General features: G+C 39.8%; 1 protein-coding gene and 1 long non-coding RNA gene across 2 annotated transcripts; one reads left to right on the forward strand and one right to left on the reverse strand.

The window, feature by feature from the left end:
• The first annotated feature begins 1,583 nt into the window (after window positions 1–1,583).
• LOC141765843 (myosin heavy chain, fast skeletal muscle-like) lies at window positions 1,584–13,839 on the forward strand. The gene is made up of 39 exons (XM_074632092.1): window positions 1,584–1,805; window positions 1,882–2,025; window positions 2,122–2,278; window positions 2,370–2,397; window positions 2,483–2,582; window positions 2,688–2,780; window positions 2,869–2,932; window positions 3,014–3,112; window positions 3,205–3,308; window positions 3,420–3,558; window positions 3,671–3,789; window positions 4,077–4,226; window positions 4,326–4,496; window positions 4,585–4,885; window positions 5,019–5,083; window positions 5,164–5,251; window positions 5,364–5,481; window positions 5,566–5,689; window positions 6,856–6,992; window positions 7,076–7,331; window positions 7,421–7,663; window positions 7,749–7,925; window positions 8,007–8,152; window positions 8,243–8,333; window positions 8,433–8,822; window positions 8,934–9,060; window positions 9,150–9,268; window positions 9,354–9,550; window positions 9,851–10,034; window positions 10,140–10,305; window positions 10,426–10,550; window positions 10,661–10,969; window positions 11,063–11,266; window positions 11,387–11,512; window positions 11,601–11,771; window positions 12,613–12,717; window positions 12,809–12,904; window positions 13,471–13,602; window positions 13,740–13,839. The coding sequence occupies exons 1-39, from the start codon at window positions 1,599–1,601 to the stop codon at window positions 13,758–13,760; spliced, it is 5,793 nt and encodes a 1,930-aa protein (XP_074488193.1). The 5' UTR covers window positions 1,584–1,598; the 3' UTR covers window positions 13,761–13,839.
• LOC141765849 (uncharacterized) lies at window positions 13,445–15,180 on the reverse strand. The gene is made up of 3 exons (XR_012593549.1): window positions 15,064–15,180; window positions 14,702–14,781; window positions 13,445–13,543 (listed from the first exon to the last, which is right to left on the reverse strand). It is a non-coding gene; the product is annotated as an uncharacterized LOC141765849 (long non-coding RNA).
• Between the last annotated feature and the right edge of the window lie 2,605 nt (window positions 15,181–17,785).

The raw sequence follows: 17,785 nt of genomic DNA on the forward strand, positions 1-17,785 counted from the left end.
CTGGAAACTGCTCTAACTTACTCTGACCCCTTTATTATCAATATATCTAGGCAAGCCATACAGTGCATGCCTAGATAGACTGCCCTAGGTCTTTAGTTTGTGGTTGCAAAGTGTCATGAGGCTGTGATTGTCCTAAGGGTCATAAAAGGTAATTTAATACAGTGATGTCAAGTTTCCAAAAATGGTCTCGCTATATGAAATGGCTACTATGGGGACTAATATTATCACACATGAATACAATTGGGCTCATTGGACCCACAAGAGCTTTCCAGTCAAACCCAATTTATGCAATTCCAATGTTAAGGGACCCCAGTATGCAGATATATTCAAATATACCATTTTAGAATAGGCGGAAATAACACATTTGTACTACATGCAAAAAATTTCATGTTTTTTGCCCAAAGGGGAAAGTAAAGGGGAGATTTGTGGGTACCCATAGAACCCATTTTCATTCACATATCTTGAGGTGAAAGGTCAAGGGTCCCCTTTGAAAATGGCCATGCCAGTGTTTCCTCGCCAAACTTTAGTGTAACTTTGGAGCGGTATTTAGCCTAGTCTGGATGCCTGAGTTTGTCTAGTTTCATATGATACCAGTATCTCTACTCTAGCTTTAGAACTGAGCCTGCTACATGCTCTGAAAGACACATAGCGTGTATGTATTTATGTATTATGATTTGTATAAATATAATGTATTTATTATGATTTAATAAATTAAATTAAACAAAGTTAAAGAAATTAGAACACTGATGTATTTTTAAATCAGTATAGAGACAGAGGGTGCAGAGGGTGTTCAAGGGCCTAAAATAACATTTAATTGAAGTAATGATTAAGCAAAAATCCTGACCTGACCATAAAAACTGAAACCTGAAACATCAGATGATACACATACATACTTTTTATGCCTGCTTGGCAGCCTTACCACATTTGGTATGTAGACCATATTTAACTTTTAGCGTGTCATAAAAACAGTCCAATATAAAGGGCCACTTGAAACACAACCATGTGTGACACGGAAGATCTGTGAGTTTCTGCTTGTGGTAAGACTATGTTCTCTTAAGCTTCAGACCATTTGAAAGCGTTCTTCATTTAAGTAAAAAGTTATGTTAATAGAATCATTTGTTCAGTGAATCTTGTTTTTAAACTTACTCTAACAACAAAACCTGTTTTGAACAGAATCAGTGAATACAGTTGACAGAGAGGTGGTCAGGTAAGGACAATGATTAAATGTTTAACTTATCTTTAGAAGTGTTTAATGCATATGCAAAATATTTCTCATTTTCTCTCATGAATTGAATGTTTAAACAAAACTAAATATATTATTATTATTATTATTATTATTATTATTATTATAATAATTTTAAATAATAATAATAATAATACAAATATATTAGCATTTATTCTCAGTAACAACTAAGACTGAAAAGGACTTTGAGTAAAGTCGAAGCCCACCTGTAACGATGCACAGACATGGTTACAGTGTGAATGTTTACTATACAGCAGAATATCAAAGTTCAAGTGCTTTTTGATTACATCGCCTTGAAACATTTGTCCAAGATAGCAGTTCCACTGTAATTATCTAACAGACATCAGCCGGCACCATGAGTACGGATGCGGAGATGGCCCAATATGGCAAGGCTGCCATTTACCTTCGTAAACCAGAGAGGGAGAGGATTGAGGCTCAAACTGCACCATTTGATGCCAAGAGTGCCTGCTACGTGACCGATGTCAAGGAGCTGTACTTGAAGGGAACAATCATCAAGAAAGATGGTGACAAAGTCACCGTCAAAGTCCATGACACTCAGGAGGTTGGTATCATAAAGTCAGAGTCAATTGGGGAATTCAATATGATCAGTTCTCATTGTGACAAATGTTGTGTTACAGGAAAAGACAGTTAAAGAAGCTGACGTCTCTCCAATGAACCCTCCAAAGTATGACAAGATTGAGGACATGGCCATGATGACCCATCTCAATGAAGCCTCTGTGCTGTATAACCTCAAAGAGCGTTATGCAGCATGGATGATCTACGTAAGACAATCTGCTTTATGAGAAAAGACAACTATTGAAAATGGCTATACTAGTAGGAAACATAGTTAACGGGTGAATATCTATGATCACTTTCAGACCTACTCTGGGTTGTTCTGTGCCACTGTGAACCCCTACAAGTGGCTCCCAGTGTACGATGCTGAATGTGTAGCTGCCTATAGAGGCAAGAAGCGTATGGAGGCTCCACCCCACATCTTCTCTGTCTCTGACAACGCTTATCAGTTCATGGCGACTGGTAAGTCATGACTATAACAATGTAGAATCTGTCACTATGAGGTTTCTGTTGCAGTAAAACATAGTTAATTCCTTTGTTTTGGATTCAACAGATAGGGAGAACCAGTCTGTCTTGATCACGTAAGTTTGTTACATTTACATTTGTTGACTGTGTTTATGTGCAAATATCTTGATCAAATACTTATATATCTGTGTCCATACCTAGTGGAGAGTCTGGTGCTGGAAAGACTGTGAACACCAAGCGTGTCATCCAGTACTTTGCAACAATCTCAGTTGAGGGGGCCAAGAAGAGGGACACTTCAAAGGTATGTTACTGATGATTACAATTCAAGGATCTTTACCTAAGGAATATTTTTTCCAGAGAAAAATAAAGTCATTAACCAAAAATAAATTCTAAACCTGGATTATAGGGGTCACTGGAGGATCAGATTATTGCAGCCAATCCCCTGCTGGAGTCCTATGGTAACGCCAAAACTGTGAGGAATGACAACTCTTCTCGTTTTGTAAGTATGAAATGATTTCTACAAATGAGAGGTCTTGTTAAAGATTGCCCATGTGGAGGGACATTAAACATCCCTTTGTTCCAAACAGGGTAAATTCATCAGAATCCATTTCGGCGCAACTGGCAAACTGGCTAGTGCTGATATTGAGACATGTAAGTAACAATCCTCAAAGTACATACAAATGACTGGAATTGACAATTGACCGGGCTGTGACTTACGAACAATATTTTTAGATCTGCTGGAGAAGTCTAGAGTGACATTCCAGCTTCCTGCTGAGAGGGGCTACCACATCTTCTATCAGATGATGACCGCCCACATACCGGAGCTGATTGGTAAACAGATTGAGAATTTGCACGTTTAACATACTTATAGTTTTCATATGAAAAAAATGTTATGAACATTTTCCCCCTTTTTTGATTTCCAGATTTGGCACTCATCACAACCAACCCCTACGACTTCCCAATGTGCAGCATGGGTCAGATCACTGTGGCCAGCATTGATGACAAAGTTGAGCTGGAAGCCACTGATGTGAGTGATCTTCACTTCAAAATATTTAAATATATTCTGCATTAAATGCAACATCAAAAGTGCATTTTCTACAATGATTATGTTTTGTGTGGACACATCTTTTGTACTCAGAATGCTATTGATATCCTGGGCTTCACTAATGAAGAGAAGATGAGCATCTACAAGAATACTGGTGCTGTCCTCCACCATGGTAGCATGAAGTTCAAGCAGAAGCAGCGTGAGGAGCAGGCTGAGCCAGACGGCACAGAGGGTGAGTATTTAATGTCAGCTCAAAGTGAATAGCTTGGGAACAACAGTAAAAAAAAGTTTAATCATACTTGTTTCTGTTCATATCATGATGGAAATCACTGAACTATTTTCAGAGGCTGACAAGATTGCTTACTTGCTGGGTCTGAACTCGGCTGACATGCTGAAGGCTCTGTGCTATCCCAGAGTGAAAGTCGGAAATGAGTATGTCACCAAGGGACAGACTGTAAATCAGGTAAACATAAATTATCAATATCCAATATTCTACTATTTAGTTAGTTCTACTAAAATAATGTAGTGCAGGATTTATTAGAAACAAAGAAATGCAATGTCAGTGTTCAATTTATTACTATTTTCCATGAGTTTTACACATTGAATGCTAAATGCATAATGCATAATAAGTCAAGGACCATCTTAGATGGATTTTTTGTTTCATTTATCTCACAAATTAAAAATACTAGTAATCCATTATTTTACAAAATGATTGACTGACAATCAAATAACATCCTTGTTTTTATTTAGGTGATGAACTCAGTGCCTGCCCTCGCCAAGTCTATCTATGAGAAGATGTTCTTGTGGATGGTCATCCGTATCAACCAGATGTTGGACACTAAACAGGCGAGGCAGTTCTACATCGGTGTCCTGGATATCGCTGGCTTTGAAATCTTTGATGTAAGCTTCATTTCCAACAATTGACCAGCCAATACTTTTCATGGCAGAATCATTCATATTGCCTACAAGAGATTATACTGAGTATTTGTCTCCTCGCAGTTCAACACACTGGAGCAGCTGTGCATCAACTTCACCAATGAGAAACTGCAACAGTTTTTCAACCACACCATGTTTGTCCTGGAGCAAGAGGAGTACAAGAAGGAGGGTATTATCTGGGAGTTCATTGACTTTGGCATGGACTTGGCTGCCTGCATCGAGCTGATTGAAAAGGTAATCACTTCATTTTGTGATTATATGTAATTGTTCTTAATTTGACGTAATGTAACACTCAATGACACTTGTTCCCACTTTTTTCAAGCCCATGGGTATCTTCTCCATCCTTGAAGAGGAGTGCATGTTCCCCAAGGCCACAGACACATCCTTCAAGAACAAGCTGTATGACCAGCATCTTGGCAAAAACAAAGCATTTGAGAAGCCAAAGCCCGCCAAAGGCAAGGTTGAGGGCCACTTCTCCCTGGTGCACTATGCTGGTACCGTGGACTACAATATCACTGGCTGGCTGGACAAGAACAAGGATCCACTGAATGAGTCTGTCATTCAGCTGTACCAGAAGTCCTCAGTGAAACTGCTGCCTGTTCTGTATCCTCCTGTCGTTGAGGGTATGATAGTTTCCACAGTAAACTAAAACACATTTTAAGGTTATAGATACTGAATGTTTTCAACAGTAGCATGTGTTCATATATATTTGATGTGTTGTTCTAAAAAAGCATGTCTACTTAAAATTATCAACAGAGACTGGCAAGAAGGGAGGCAAGAAGAAGGGTGGTTCTATGCAGACTGTGTCTTCACAGTTTAGGGTAAGCTTCAACATGGCAAACAAGTTTATACACAAACTCAAAATTGTTACATGTCATGATAAGACTTTTTACATCTACAGGAGAACTTGGGCAAGCTGATGACTAACTTGAGGGCCACCCATCCTCACTTTGTGCGCTGCCTGATTCCCAATGAGTCAAAGACTCCAGGTACATAGAGATCATAATCTCGACACTTTGTTGGTATGGTTTACTTAAAATGGGGCCGCTTCAACTGAGACTATTTATTCAAAGAAGTTGTTATGAAATGTCTTTTTTACAGGTCTCATGGAGAACTTCCTGGTTATCCATCAGCTCAGGTGTAACGGTGTGCTGGAGGGTATTAGAATCTGCAGAAAAGGTTTCCCCAGCAGAATCATCTATGCTGACTTCAAACAGAGGTATCAATGGACATTTTAATAACATTTTGATGCAGATTATTGAAATAAAATGCTCACACTGACCATTAATTATCTCATTAAAAGGTACAAGGTACTGAATGCCAGTGTCATCCCTGACGGACAGTTCATTGACAACAAGAAGGCTTCAGAGAAGCTGCTTGGGTCAATTGATGTTCCTCATGATGAGTACAAATTCGGACACACCAAGGTAAGCACTTGATTTCCTTATTTTACTGAAGAATAATTACCAAGGAGGTTAAGTTGTTCAGTCCAGTGTGTTTGATTGTTTTTCGGTTAACCCCTTTGAGACCCACAATAGACCATTTTTTGTCTTTTTTTGGGGGGGTGCGGGGGACAGTGGGTCTTTAGGGGAAGATAGCAGGTCAGCAGTATATGTCACATAGTGGTAAATCATCTGAAAGCTGGGAACCTGAATATAAATTGCAGATGCAGCTCAGCACTGTGTGTCTAGTTGTTTTAGTCATGAATCAGAAATAAACATGAAAATAAATTGTGAAATTTTATCTTAGAAATTTTAGAACTTTGGCATTAGGTGATGTCTGCAAGAATTTCATTTTTTGGCGATTTGATGGCGAGCACTTCTGTTCTGGAAACTGCTCAGAAACCCCCTTATTGTCAATATACCTAGGAAAACCATTAAGACACTGACTGCCCTATGGTCTCTAGTGTCTGGTTTTAAAGTTTCATGAGGCTGTGATTATCCTAGAGGTCACCACAAGTCATTTTAAACAGTAAGGTCAAATTACTAAAAAAAAATGGTCTCACTGTATGAAATGGCTACTATGGGGACTAACATCATCAAACATGAATACAATTGGGCTCATTGGATCCACAAGAGTCTCAGCTTTACATTGATACCCAACTTTATGCAATTCCAAGACTGTTTAGGGACCCCAGTATGCAGAAATATTCAAACACATCATTTTTAGAATAACCGAAAATAACAGATTTATACTGCATTCAACAAACTGCATGGTTTTTGCCCAAAATTGCATAGGATTGTCATAAAGTTAGCATGTCTGTAAAGCTGGTGGGCAGCAGAGTCCTGCCGTGTGTTTGGCAGAGCTAACAGCTCACAGGGCTAATAGAGCTAACAGAGCTTACGGAACTAAACACACAGCAGGACTGAAATTTTCTGTTCAGAGGAAGCATTACACAGTGAACTGCAGTTTAGCTGCAGACAGCCGCAAAATGATAGTGTATCTACATATGAGTGAAAAAGGCTTCCGATATGCTTGCGTACTAAACGAAAAATGATCCTTGTTTGTTTGTTTGTTTGTTTGTTTTACAGGGTGTGAAGTATTCGCTATCAGAGTTCATCCTACATTAATTTTTTAATTTTTGTTTGTTCAGGTGTTCTTCAAGGCCGGTCTGCTGGGTACCCTTGAAGAAATGAGGGATGAAAAACTGTCATCTCTGGTCACCATGACTCAGGCTTTGTGCCGTGGTTACGTCATGAGAAAGGAATATGTGAAGATGACAGAGAGGAGGCATGTTTAAAACAGCTCAATCTGAATGATGATATGAAAGATGACAAGCAACATTGTCCATAACAGCTACTTCTTCTCTGCAGGGAAGCCATATATACCATCCAGTACAATATCCGCTCATTCATGAATGTGAAACACTGGCCATGGATGAAGGTGTACTACAAGATCAAGCCTCTGCTGAAGACTGCTGAAACTGAGAAGGAGCTGGCAAATATGAAGGAGAACTATGATAAGATGAAAACTGACTTGGCTGCTGCCCTGGCAAAGAAGAAGGAACTGGAGGAGAAGATGGTGTCCATTCTGCAGGAGAAGAATGATCTGCAGCTGCAAATCGCATCTGTAAGTACACAGAAGCAGTTATGCTTTTTCACGTTTTTCACGTTTTTCAATGTTAATGTGCTAACATCTATTTTCATAAAATGGACTAGGAAGGAGAGAATCTGTCAGACGCTGAGGAGAGATGTGAGGGACTTATCAAGAGTAAGATCCAGATGGAGGCCAAACTCAAAGAGACAACTGAGAGACTGGAGGATGAAGAGGAAATCAATGCTGAGCTCACTGCCAAGAAGAGAAAGCTGGAGGATGAATGCTCTGAGCTCAAGAAGGATATTGATGACCTGGAGCTTACCTTGGCCAAAGTGGAGAAGGAGAAACATGCCACTGAGAACAAGGTTCGCAATTAATAATCAGTCCATCAGATCAAGTACAATTATAGTGATTACCATTTATTGACACGTACTTTCTTGGTACACTTAGGTGAAGAACCTGACCGAGGAGATGGCCTCTCAGGATGAGAGCATTGCTAAGCTGACCAAGGAAAAGAAAGCCCTTCAGGAGGCTCATCAGCAGACTCTTGATGACCTGCAGGCTGAGGAAGACAAAGTCAACACTCTGACCAAGGCCAAGACCAAGCTTGAGCAGCAAGTGGATGATGTAAGTTTACAAAGACACTTGAATTGGCAAAGCAAGTTTCTTCTTGAATATGATAATTAAAAACTCATATTATTTGTACAGCTTGAAGGTTCTCTGGAGCAAGAAAAGAAGCTGCGTATGGACCTTGAGAGAGCCAAGAGGAAGCTTGAGGGTGATCTGAAACTGGCCCAGGAATCCGTCATGGATCTTGAAAATGAAAAGCAGCAGTCTGATGAGAAAATTAAAAAGTAATATAGTTTTTTAATTTGTACAACAATCATTCTTTTAAAATTGTGGTCAACTGCATGAACTCTATACTTTAACTATCACTCTCACAGGAAGGACTTTGAAATCAGTCAGTTCCTCAGCAAGATTGAAGATGAGCAGTCAATGGGTGCTCAGCTTCAGAAGAAGATCAAGGAGCTTCAGGTGACATATTGTGTTACACAAAACATTACTGTATACATTTCCTATTTTGTGTATTAAAAGTGAAAGTTTACTGAAAGACATCACATCTACATTCAACAGGCCCGTATTGAGGAACTGGAGGAGGAGATTGAGGCTGAGCGCGCTGCTCGTGCCAAGGTTGAGAAGCAGAGAGCTGACCTCTCCAGGGAACTTGAGGAGATCAGTGAGAGGCTGGAGGAGGCCGGTGGTGCCACTGCTGCTCAGATTGAGATGAACAAGAAGCGGGAGGCTGAGTTCCAGAAGCTCCGTCGTGACCTTGAGGAATCCACTCTGCAGCATGAAGCCACTGCTGCTGCTCTTCGCAAGAAGCAGGCTGACAGCGTTGCTGAGCTGGGAGAGCAGATTGACAACCTCCAGCGTGTTAAGCAGAAGCTTGAGAAGGAAAAGAGTGAATACAAGATGGAGATTGATGACCTCTCCAGCAACATGGAGAACGTTGCTAAAGCAAAGGTACACAATGCATTACATGCTATTTTAATACACAAATTAGAATTGTAAATAAGGTAATTAACATTATAAATAAAATCTGATCACGGTTCTCATTTGTCTTTTCCTCATTAGGGAAATCTTGAAAAGATGTGCCGTACTCTTGAGGACCAATTTAGCGAACTGAAGACCAAGAATGATGAAAATGTCCGTCAAATCAATGATTCAAATGCACAGAAAGCACGTCTCCTGACAGAAAATGGTATCTACAAGTTATCCATGAATGAAATATTTTGTAGGTTATTGAGAGACAAAACATAAACTAATGTATTGAGACATCTTCCACACTAGGTGAGTTCGGCCGTCAAATTGAAGAGAAAGAAGCTCTCGTCTCCCAGCTGACCAGAGGCAAACAGGCTTACACACAGCAGATTGAGGAGCTGAAGAGAACGACTGAAGAGGAGGTTAAGGTAAGAAACCACAACTAAGTGTGTATTTGTATTATTTGTTTGGGATGAGGACATTTTGTGAATTCAATAATATTTCTTACACCAGGCCAAGAATGCTCTTGCCCATGGACTGCAATCAGCTCGCCATGACTGTGATCTGCTGAGGGAGCAGTTTGAGGAAGAGCAGGAGGCCAAAGCTGAACTGCAGCGTGGAATGTCCAAGGCCAACAGCGAGGTGGCTCAGTGGAGATCTAAGTATGAAACTGATGCCATCCAGCGCACTGAGGAGCTTGAGGAATCCAAGTGAGTAACATTCAAACAATTAAATGGCCAGTTCAGAAGTGAAGCATTTTAGCATAACTCAACTGACAACTGCATTGTTTTTGTCAATACTTGCATTTAAACAATGGTATCCAATCATTTTAAATGTGTTCAGTGTATTATTTTGGGGCATACATTTTAGAATATAGCATCTTTCATATGTTCATTTAGGTTCTAAAAAAGATGTAATTATTTGTATTTAAGATATGCAAACATATCTGGAATAAGTATTTGTAACTTTAACAATTTGACTGAGAGACAAATCTTACCTTTTCCAAACAGGAAAAAGCTGGCCCAGCGCCTTCAGGAGGCTGAGGAACAGATTGAGGCAGTGAATTCCAAGTGTGCTTCTCTTGAGAAAACCAAACAGAGGCTCCAGAGTGAGGTGGAGGACCTCATGATTGATGTGGAGAGGGCCAATGGTCTGGCTGCCAACCTGGACAAGAAGCAGAGGAACTTTGATAAGGTAGCATTGTTTACTTTGTGTGGCCAGGCCATATAAACACTGACAGATATATTTATTTGTCTTGATGTTGCTAACCAACTGAACTCTATTAATTGTGACATTAAGGTGTTGGCAGAGTGGAAACAGAAGTACGAGGAGGGTCAGGCAGAGCTTGAGGGAGCACAGAAAGAGTCTCGTTCTCTCAGCACTGAGCTGTTCAAGATGAAGAACTCTTATGAGGAAGCTCTGGATCACCTGGAGACCATGAAGCGTGAAAACAAGAACCTGCAACGTGAGTTTTACATTATGTAACCGTTACATTGTATTCAACACGTGTGGATATATTAGAATTAAGTACTTCTATTTTACATTTTAAGGCTTAACAATATCAAACACATGTATCTCTCTGCAGAGGAGATCTCTGATCTGACTGAACAGATTGGCGAGACTGGCAAGAGCATCCATGAGCTGGAGAAGTCCAAGAAGCAGGTGGAGACGGAGAAGTCTGAGATCCAGACAGCTCTTGAAGAGGCTGAGGTAAAAAAAAATCTTGGGAGATCTTGTGAAAAAAATAAATAAATCATGGACAAATGTACAATAAAAGGTTTGAAGGCAGATATGAATATTTCATTCTTTGATATCATCAGGGAACTCTGGAACACGAAGAGTCTAAGATCCTGCGTGTCCAACTGGAGCTCAACCAGATTAAGGGTGAGGTGGACAGGAAGCTGGCAGAGAAAGATGAGGAGATGGAGCAGATCAAAAGGAACAGCCAGAGGGTGATTGACGCCATGCAGAGCAATCTGGATTCTGAGGTCAGGAGCAGGAACGATGCCCTGAGAATCAAGAAGAAGATGGAGGGAGACCTGAATGAGATGGAGATTCAGCTGAGCCACGCCAATCGCCAGGCAGCTGAGTCCCAGAAGCAGCTGAGGAATGTGCAAGCACAGCTGAAGGTATTGTAAAACACACAGTTGTTGCACAGACTATGGTCAGTGCAGGTACATTTTGGCACTCATGTGAATATTTTCCTGGAATGTTTTCACTAGGATGCACAACTGCATCTTGATGATGCTGTCAGAGCCCAGGAAGACTTCAAGGAACAAGCTGCTATGGTGGATCGCAGGAATGGTCTCATGTTGGCTGAAATTGAGGAACTTAGAGCTGCTCTGGAACAGACAGAGAGAAGCCGCAAGATCGCTGAGCAGGAGCTTGTGGACGCCAGTGAGCGTGTTGGACTTCTGCACTCTCAGGTGAACAAACCCAATCATTTTTTTCTCTCAATAATTAAAAAATGTGAATATGAATTTTAAACAACATGTGAAAATTAGGAATGTAATGACTCAAGTGACAAAATCTTTTTTAACTTTTAGAACACAAGCCTTCTGAACACCAAGAAGAAGCTTGAGTCTGACCTGGTCCAGGTCCAGGGTGAAGTGGATGACACTGTTCAGGAAGCAAGAAATGCAGAGGAGAAGGCCAAGAAGGCCATCACTGATGTAGGTTTAAATTAAATTTGGTCTTACTTCTACTCCAATGTGTTTTTTCAAGATATTTCTCATTAGTATTTTATGCTGTCTCCTTTAGGCTGCTATGATGGCTGAGGAGCTGAAGAAGGAGCAGGATACTAGCTCTCACCTGGAGAGGATGAAGAAGAATCTGGAGGTCGCTGTTAAGGACCTGCAGCACCGCCTGGATGAGGCTGAGAACCTGGCCATGAAGGGTGGCAAGAAGCAGCTCCAAAAACTTGAGTCTAGGGTAAGAAAATCATGTTAAATGTACTGCTGATGGTAAATGTAGTCCATTAAAGCAATAAATACCTCAGTGTATGCTATATTGACTAAGAGGCAACTCAACAAAACAGCTAGGTGACAATAATACTCAATGGTCATCTGCCCTCTCGGCCTTGCTGGTCTTGGTTGTTTTTTGTAGTTTATCTCTGGGATCCTGAAGGTGTTCAGCACCTCTGTCCAAGTGAGGAGTAAAGCTTCCATGTACTAGTAATGCACACACGAGCTCTCTGTCAGCGACAGCATCCAACAGAAACAGCCCACGCTGACATTTATCGCAGCAGAATGATTCCGTTTCTGTTGGCATCGGAGGGCAGTTTGAGCAAATAAGGCACCACTATCTGCGTTTGCTCTCGGCAGCTCAGGTTCTGGAGGGTCCCCGCCAGTCATTTCCTCCCCACTGCAGCTGCAGCTTTGGCCTCTCTCCACTGCATTTCTTCGGTCATAATCTCTGGCTTGAATAAATACGACTGAATATCTAAGTCAGCCAAAACACTGCCTGGCTACCCAGAGAAATACAAGCTGTATAAGTAGTTTGTAGTTCTTTCTTGCTACCAACAACGTCACTGTCACATCAAATGAAGCTGCTGGATGCAGAAAGTACATATTTAGCAGCAGGAGAACTCAGCTTTCTTGGTCAATATAGCATGCACTGAGAAATGTATTGCTTCAATCGACCATATTTACCATGAACACTGATTTGACATCCACATAAAAAGTGGCAAATTTCTCTTTTAAGAATTTATAGAGCTGAAGTAAGAATTGTGGGAAAAAAAGATAGATTCTTACCATCTTATTGTTTTTCAAAGGTGCGTGAGCTGGAGGCAGAGGTTGAGGCTGAGCAGAGACGTGGAGCTGATGCTGTCAAGGGTGTCCGCAAATATGAGAGGAGGGTGAAGGAGCTCACCTATCAGGTACAGTCACTTTGATAGTTAACATGTACAAATAAACTAACATATATATTAGTGAAAACATTTCAAGATGCAAATTTACGTTCTATCACAGACTGAAGAGGACAAGAAAAACGTTACCAGGCTGCAGGATCTGGTTGACAAGTTGCAGCTCAAAGTGAAGGCCTACAAGAGGCAGGCTGAGGAGTCGGTAAGGAAAACATATTCATTTTCAACACTGATAGGTAGATAATATGTTAGAATGATTTTATACAAACAAACGGTACTCTACATAGATTGATTTGTTCAGTAAAAATAAAGTACACAAAAGTAAAAGTACAGGTAAAACATTCATTTTCTGATTCTCCTTCATTTTTGAGCATTATCATCTACCAAATCTGAGCCATCTGAAACTAAAATAAGTGTCGAGGCATAGAGAGGTTTGAGATTCAATTTTGATTTGTCGCTTGTATTCGTTGTCATAATTACATATAATTTAAAATAACTAAAACTGTTACTCAAAAGTAAGAATATTTAGCAAAACTGACATTGTGATAAGCAAATACTATATACTGTAACATAGTATTAAATTATGTTGACAAGAATGATCGGAACAAAAGACAATCAGTTATCAAGCACGATAGCCATATCATTATAAAGGAAGTCACACTTCATTCAAAATTAATCATATTCATGTTGTATACGTAATAATGCTTTCATTCTACATTAAATTTTTGAAAGGTGTCTGTACCTTCAACTATGTATTTCGTATTCCAGGAGGAGCAGGCCAACGTTCATCTGTCCAAATGCAGGAAGGTCCAGCATGAGTTGGAGGAGGCCGAGGAGCGTGCTGACATTGCAGAGTCACAGGTCAACAAGCTGAGAGCCAAGAGCCGCGACTCTGGCAAGGTAACTATACTATTCTGTTTCATCAAATCAAATTTAAGTTTAATTTATTTCGAATTTAATCTGACAGAAAGTTACTGTCAGGTAAATTCGATTGAAATTAACCTTATCAAACCTTTTTATTATTTGTGTGTTTTTAGGGAAAAGAGGCAGCTGAGTAAAGCACACTACCTGATCAGCATCAGTTTCTAATCATATAATATGATGTTAAACATGGTATAAAAATAAAGGTTTTCCATGTTGCCCTGAAATTTGCTGTCTGCCTGTTTTTTCATCATACCGTTTCTCACGAGAGATGAGTGTCACACTGGGAAAATCCAGGAATCACATTTGTATAAGAAGTAATACTCTAACCAGCTGACAAAGCTTTATCAACAAAATGCCACAAATTTGAATGAAATGGTTGGCTACGGCATCAAGGTTGTTAATTCCATTTCTCATTTATGTCTTAACTATCTGGTACTGTAACAAATGCTTAAGTCTACCTTCCAAGTGGCTTATTTGACCCTTTATATTATCAATTTCCAAGCCAAGTCAAGAAGGTGCCTCTGCATGCCCTGATGCCATTTTGACCTGAAAAACTGGAGGAAAAAACACTGGATGGATGCATGGCTTAATCTGATTTCTGGTATTTATTTCTGTGGATGCCACAGGCACAATTTGGGTGGAAATATTTGTACTTCTAGTAACCAGCTATGCTTCTGGTTTTAGAATGGTACTGATGGTTGATGTCTTGGTTTGTAGCATACCTATACCCACCATTGGCCATAATATAATTATGACATCTAGTTTAGTTGGACTCTTCACGTGTGTCTGTCTATTGCCAGCAATACTTAATCATGGCAACAAGGAGAAATAATTATCAAGTTTCACAATTTATATTGTAATATTAAGGCATAGACAGCAAGATTTACCCCACAAAATTAGCCTGAGTCTATTCTAAAATTATCCTTGTCAGTATTTGACTTTGGCTCAGTGGTGTCTCCTAAGACAATTTTACCTTGCTGATAATAAAATCGTTTGAAAAAATAAAATTCAAATACCAAGGTTACTTAATCACATGTTGTATTTCTGTTGATGTATCACCTTCACTCACTCATACCTTTATTTTCTGGATGAGGAACAATCATTCTTGCTGGCTGAGGTAAGACAGGCTTCTGATGATGATGATGATGATGATGACTGAGGCAGTGTGACATGCACTGAGTTTTAGGATTTGCATAGTTTCATTAACATGTTAAGTGCATATTTCATATTCTAACACGTTGTGTTGAAGCACACTTGAGTGCTTATAGCTGTGCTAACAGACACGTTTTTACCCCTTTAAGCTAGCTAGCTAGCTACTTAACCCAACTTAAGCTAGCTAGATAAACAACGTAATGATACTGAATATAATTAAATAGATAAATTAGCATGTGACTGAAGTTTACAGCACTTTGTTTTTGAGTTCAACATTACCCTTACCATATCTAATGACCATCAAAGAAAAGACTGGACATATTCTGGAGGAGTGGCGCCCATGGGTGTGATAAAAGCTCTTGGCGCCTTAACTGCTTTCAAACTGCCTTCAACTGATGACGCAACACCCCCATCTGCGACAAACTCTCGCGAGACTTCACTGCCCGACCTTACCTCTCTCCTACTACACTGTTCAGAACTTCCCAGTAAAATAACAGTAAAGAACTGGCAGCAGGGTTGCCTTTATGTTACTGTAAAATTAACATTATTATACCGTCGCTGAAATTTACAGCTTTATACTGTTAATGAAAAATACAGTTTGAACTGGTTTTTTTTATTAATTTCACAGTATTAATTTACTGTTTAAAGATATAGCTGTTTTTCACCTTTCTTTTACATTATCTTACTGATTTGTTTTAATGCACTATTTAGGTTGTATTTTTTACATACATTATTTTTTTGCCTAGATGAATAGACTTAGCAGGTTACAGACATAGGAATAGTCACACTAAATACAATTAAAGGCACTTGTTAGGAAAAAGGTTATAATAGACTTGTTGACACTTTTTCCAAAAATGTCTGTCTCTAGCTGCTATAAGCTCAGAATGCAAACCATAACAACATGTGAGTGAAGAACAGAGCTAATTCACTGATTTTACAATCATGTACAATGTACAAGCCTCACATGTGCAGATCAGGTCCCAGAATTAAAACAATACTGCATGAAACTGTTACTGATGATACTTTAGACAGTTGATCAGCAGTAAAGTGCTGCTTTTTAAGAATGCATCATAGTTCAGTTAAAAAACGGCCTATGAGCGTAATTTAACAAGTTTTCTTTTGTATTATTAGGGACTATTTGTAACTTTTTAAGCGTATAAATGTAGCGGGTCGCCACACATGCGCGTTCGCATATGCGCGCTCGCATATGCGCGCTCGCGTGTGGCTGGAGCCTCGTCTCCGCTGCCTGCTCTCCTTCACTCAGAATGCGCGCGTCCTCGCTGTCTCGCTCCACCTCTAGACGTGAACGCGCGCTCACTACACACTGCAGAAGAGTTTAGCTCTGAGAATATCTAGTGAATGCACAGGGGACGTTTGTGCAGAAATAAATGCTGCAGTTTCTCCAGACCAACAGAGCTTTCCCGTGTCTTGTGAAGTGACGGAGCTCTTCAGAGAGTTACGTTACCCTCTCGTTACCGACCGGGTGCCGGTGTCTCCTCTGCTCTCTCCGGCTGCGGGCGGAGAGAGCAGGGAGACACGCTGCAGAGCCCCGCTGCATCAGCCTGCACTTAGGCAGGAAAAGCCAACACTAGGATCAGATCTAAATCATGTTCATGGAGAGACCTTCGTCTGGTCAGCTAACATTACTGCCAAGCAGCTGAAATATTGAGTGATATTGTGCTTTTAGCTGACGTGTGTCGCCTCACTGTTTTGAGCGATGCTCGTTCAGGTATATTTAGAGCGAGCAAGTGCGAGCCCGACGCTGACTTTCGTTGATTTCACGGTCACAAGTGTCGCTTTTAAGAAGCATTTCTGAAAGTTACAAATAGCCCCTTTAACAGTAAAGCACTGTTTTTTAGCAATAACAAGTTAATACTGTTGAAATCCTGCTGTAAATTAACAGCAATTGTTTACAGTGTAACCTTTTATTGTTGATGTTGTATTTTGTGTGTCTTTATGTGTCCTATATGTATTGTATATGATATTGTCTTTAATAAAGTGTATAACATTTTTTTTTTTAAAGTTCTCAGTTATAATTAACCACTCATGGAATTCATCAACCATTTGCTGGTTGGCGTTGTCATGTGTTACTGTTGTCAGGAGCAACGGGTACAGCTGTCCCCGGGCCCAAGGCCAGGGGAGTTGGGTCCATGCAAAGGTGGTCTATGGTGGACCCTTAAATGGGATCAAGAACAACACTTAACTTACTGACCTATATCACTGAAAGTACAAATTCAATATATTTACATGATAAATAAATATATTGGTATCATTAAAACACCTTTTAACTTATCATCTCACACCCCCGCTGTTATTGTGAAAATGGTTCGGTCCCTCAGCTGATCGATGAGAGATGTCGTCACCTCCAGAGGGTCGGACTCAGATGTCCCGAATCCTAAATATAAATATGACGTAATGGAACTTCCTGCTGTTCCTGCCCCTATATGATAAAGTATGATGATAGTGTAGATGACAGAGTTGATTTACTAGATTCACATGATTTGAGTCAAGTGATTCACATGTTTTGTTATTTCAGAGTTCTTTTTGCCATTATTTTATTTATTTTATCAATAGTTTAATTTAAAATCAATACACAGGCTAGATAAGACCTGGGACCCTTAAAGTAACCGTGTTTATTTCCATTGAATAAGAGAGAATTTATATATTAACCATTATTGTGGCATTTCTTGATAAACCACACAGTGAAGGTGTCAATAAATAAATAATAAATAAGGTCTATGACTCTAAATTAGAAAAGTTCTGATCAGTCAGGAGTAGACGTGGTTTCAATTATTAATAAGTATTACAGACTGTGGGCTGTAACACACAAGAAGCCTGATTCTCTTTTACAATAATTCACTAGCTACATGTTTACAATCAGGCAGGCAAACTCATTAACATACACAATAATTAAGATCAGTGTTTATGATGGAATAGTATCATTAGATTGTACCACTGGTCACCAAATTTGGGCTTTTATGAAAACCCCCCTAGCTGGCTACTGTTT

The sequence above is a fragment of the Sebastes fasciatus genome, chromosome 4 (assembly GCF_043250625.1).
Source record: "Sebastes fasciatus isolate fSebFas1 chromosome 4, fSebFas1.pri, whole genome shotgun sequence".
NCBI classification, from domain to species: domain Eukaryota; kingdom Metazoa; phylum Chordata; class Actinopteri; order Perciformes; family Sebastidae; genus Sebastes; species Sebastes fasciatus.

Excerpts from the sequence above, each read along its gene's own strand:
- LOC141765843 (XM_074632092.1), top strand. The coding sequence starts at position 1,599 with ATGAGTACGGATGCGGAGATGGCCCAATATGGCAAGGCTGCCATTTAC. Across the intron at positions 2,279-2,369 it reads TTATCAGTTCATGGCGACTG|ATAGGGAGAACCAGTCTGTC; the intron begins GTAAGTCATGAC and ends TGGATTCAACAG. Across the intron at positions 8,334-8,432 it reads AGAAGATCAAGGAGCTTCAG|GCCCGTATTGAGGAACTGGA; the intron begins GTGACATATTGT and ends TACATTCAACAG.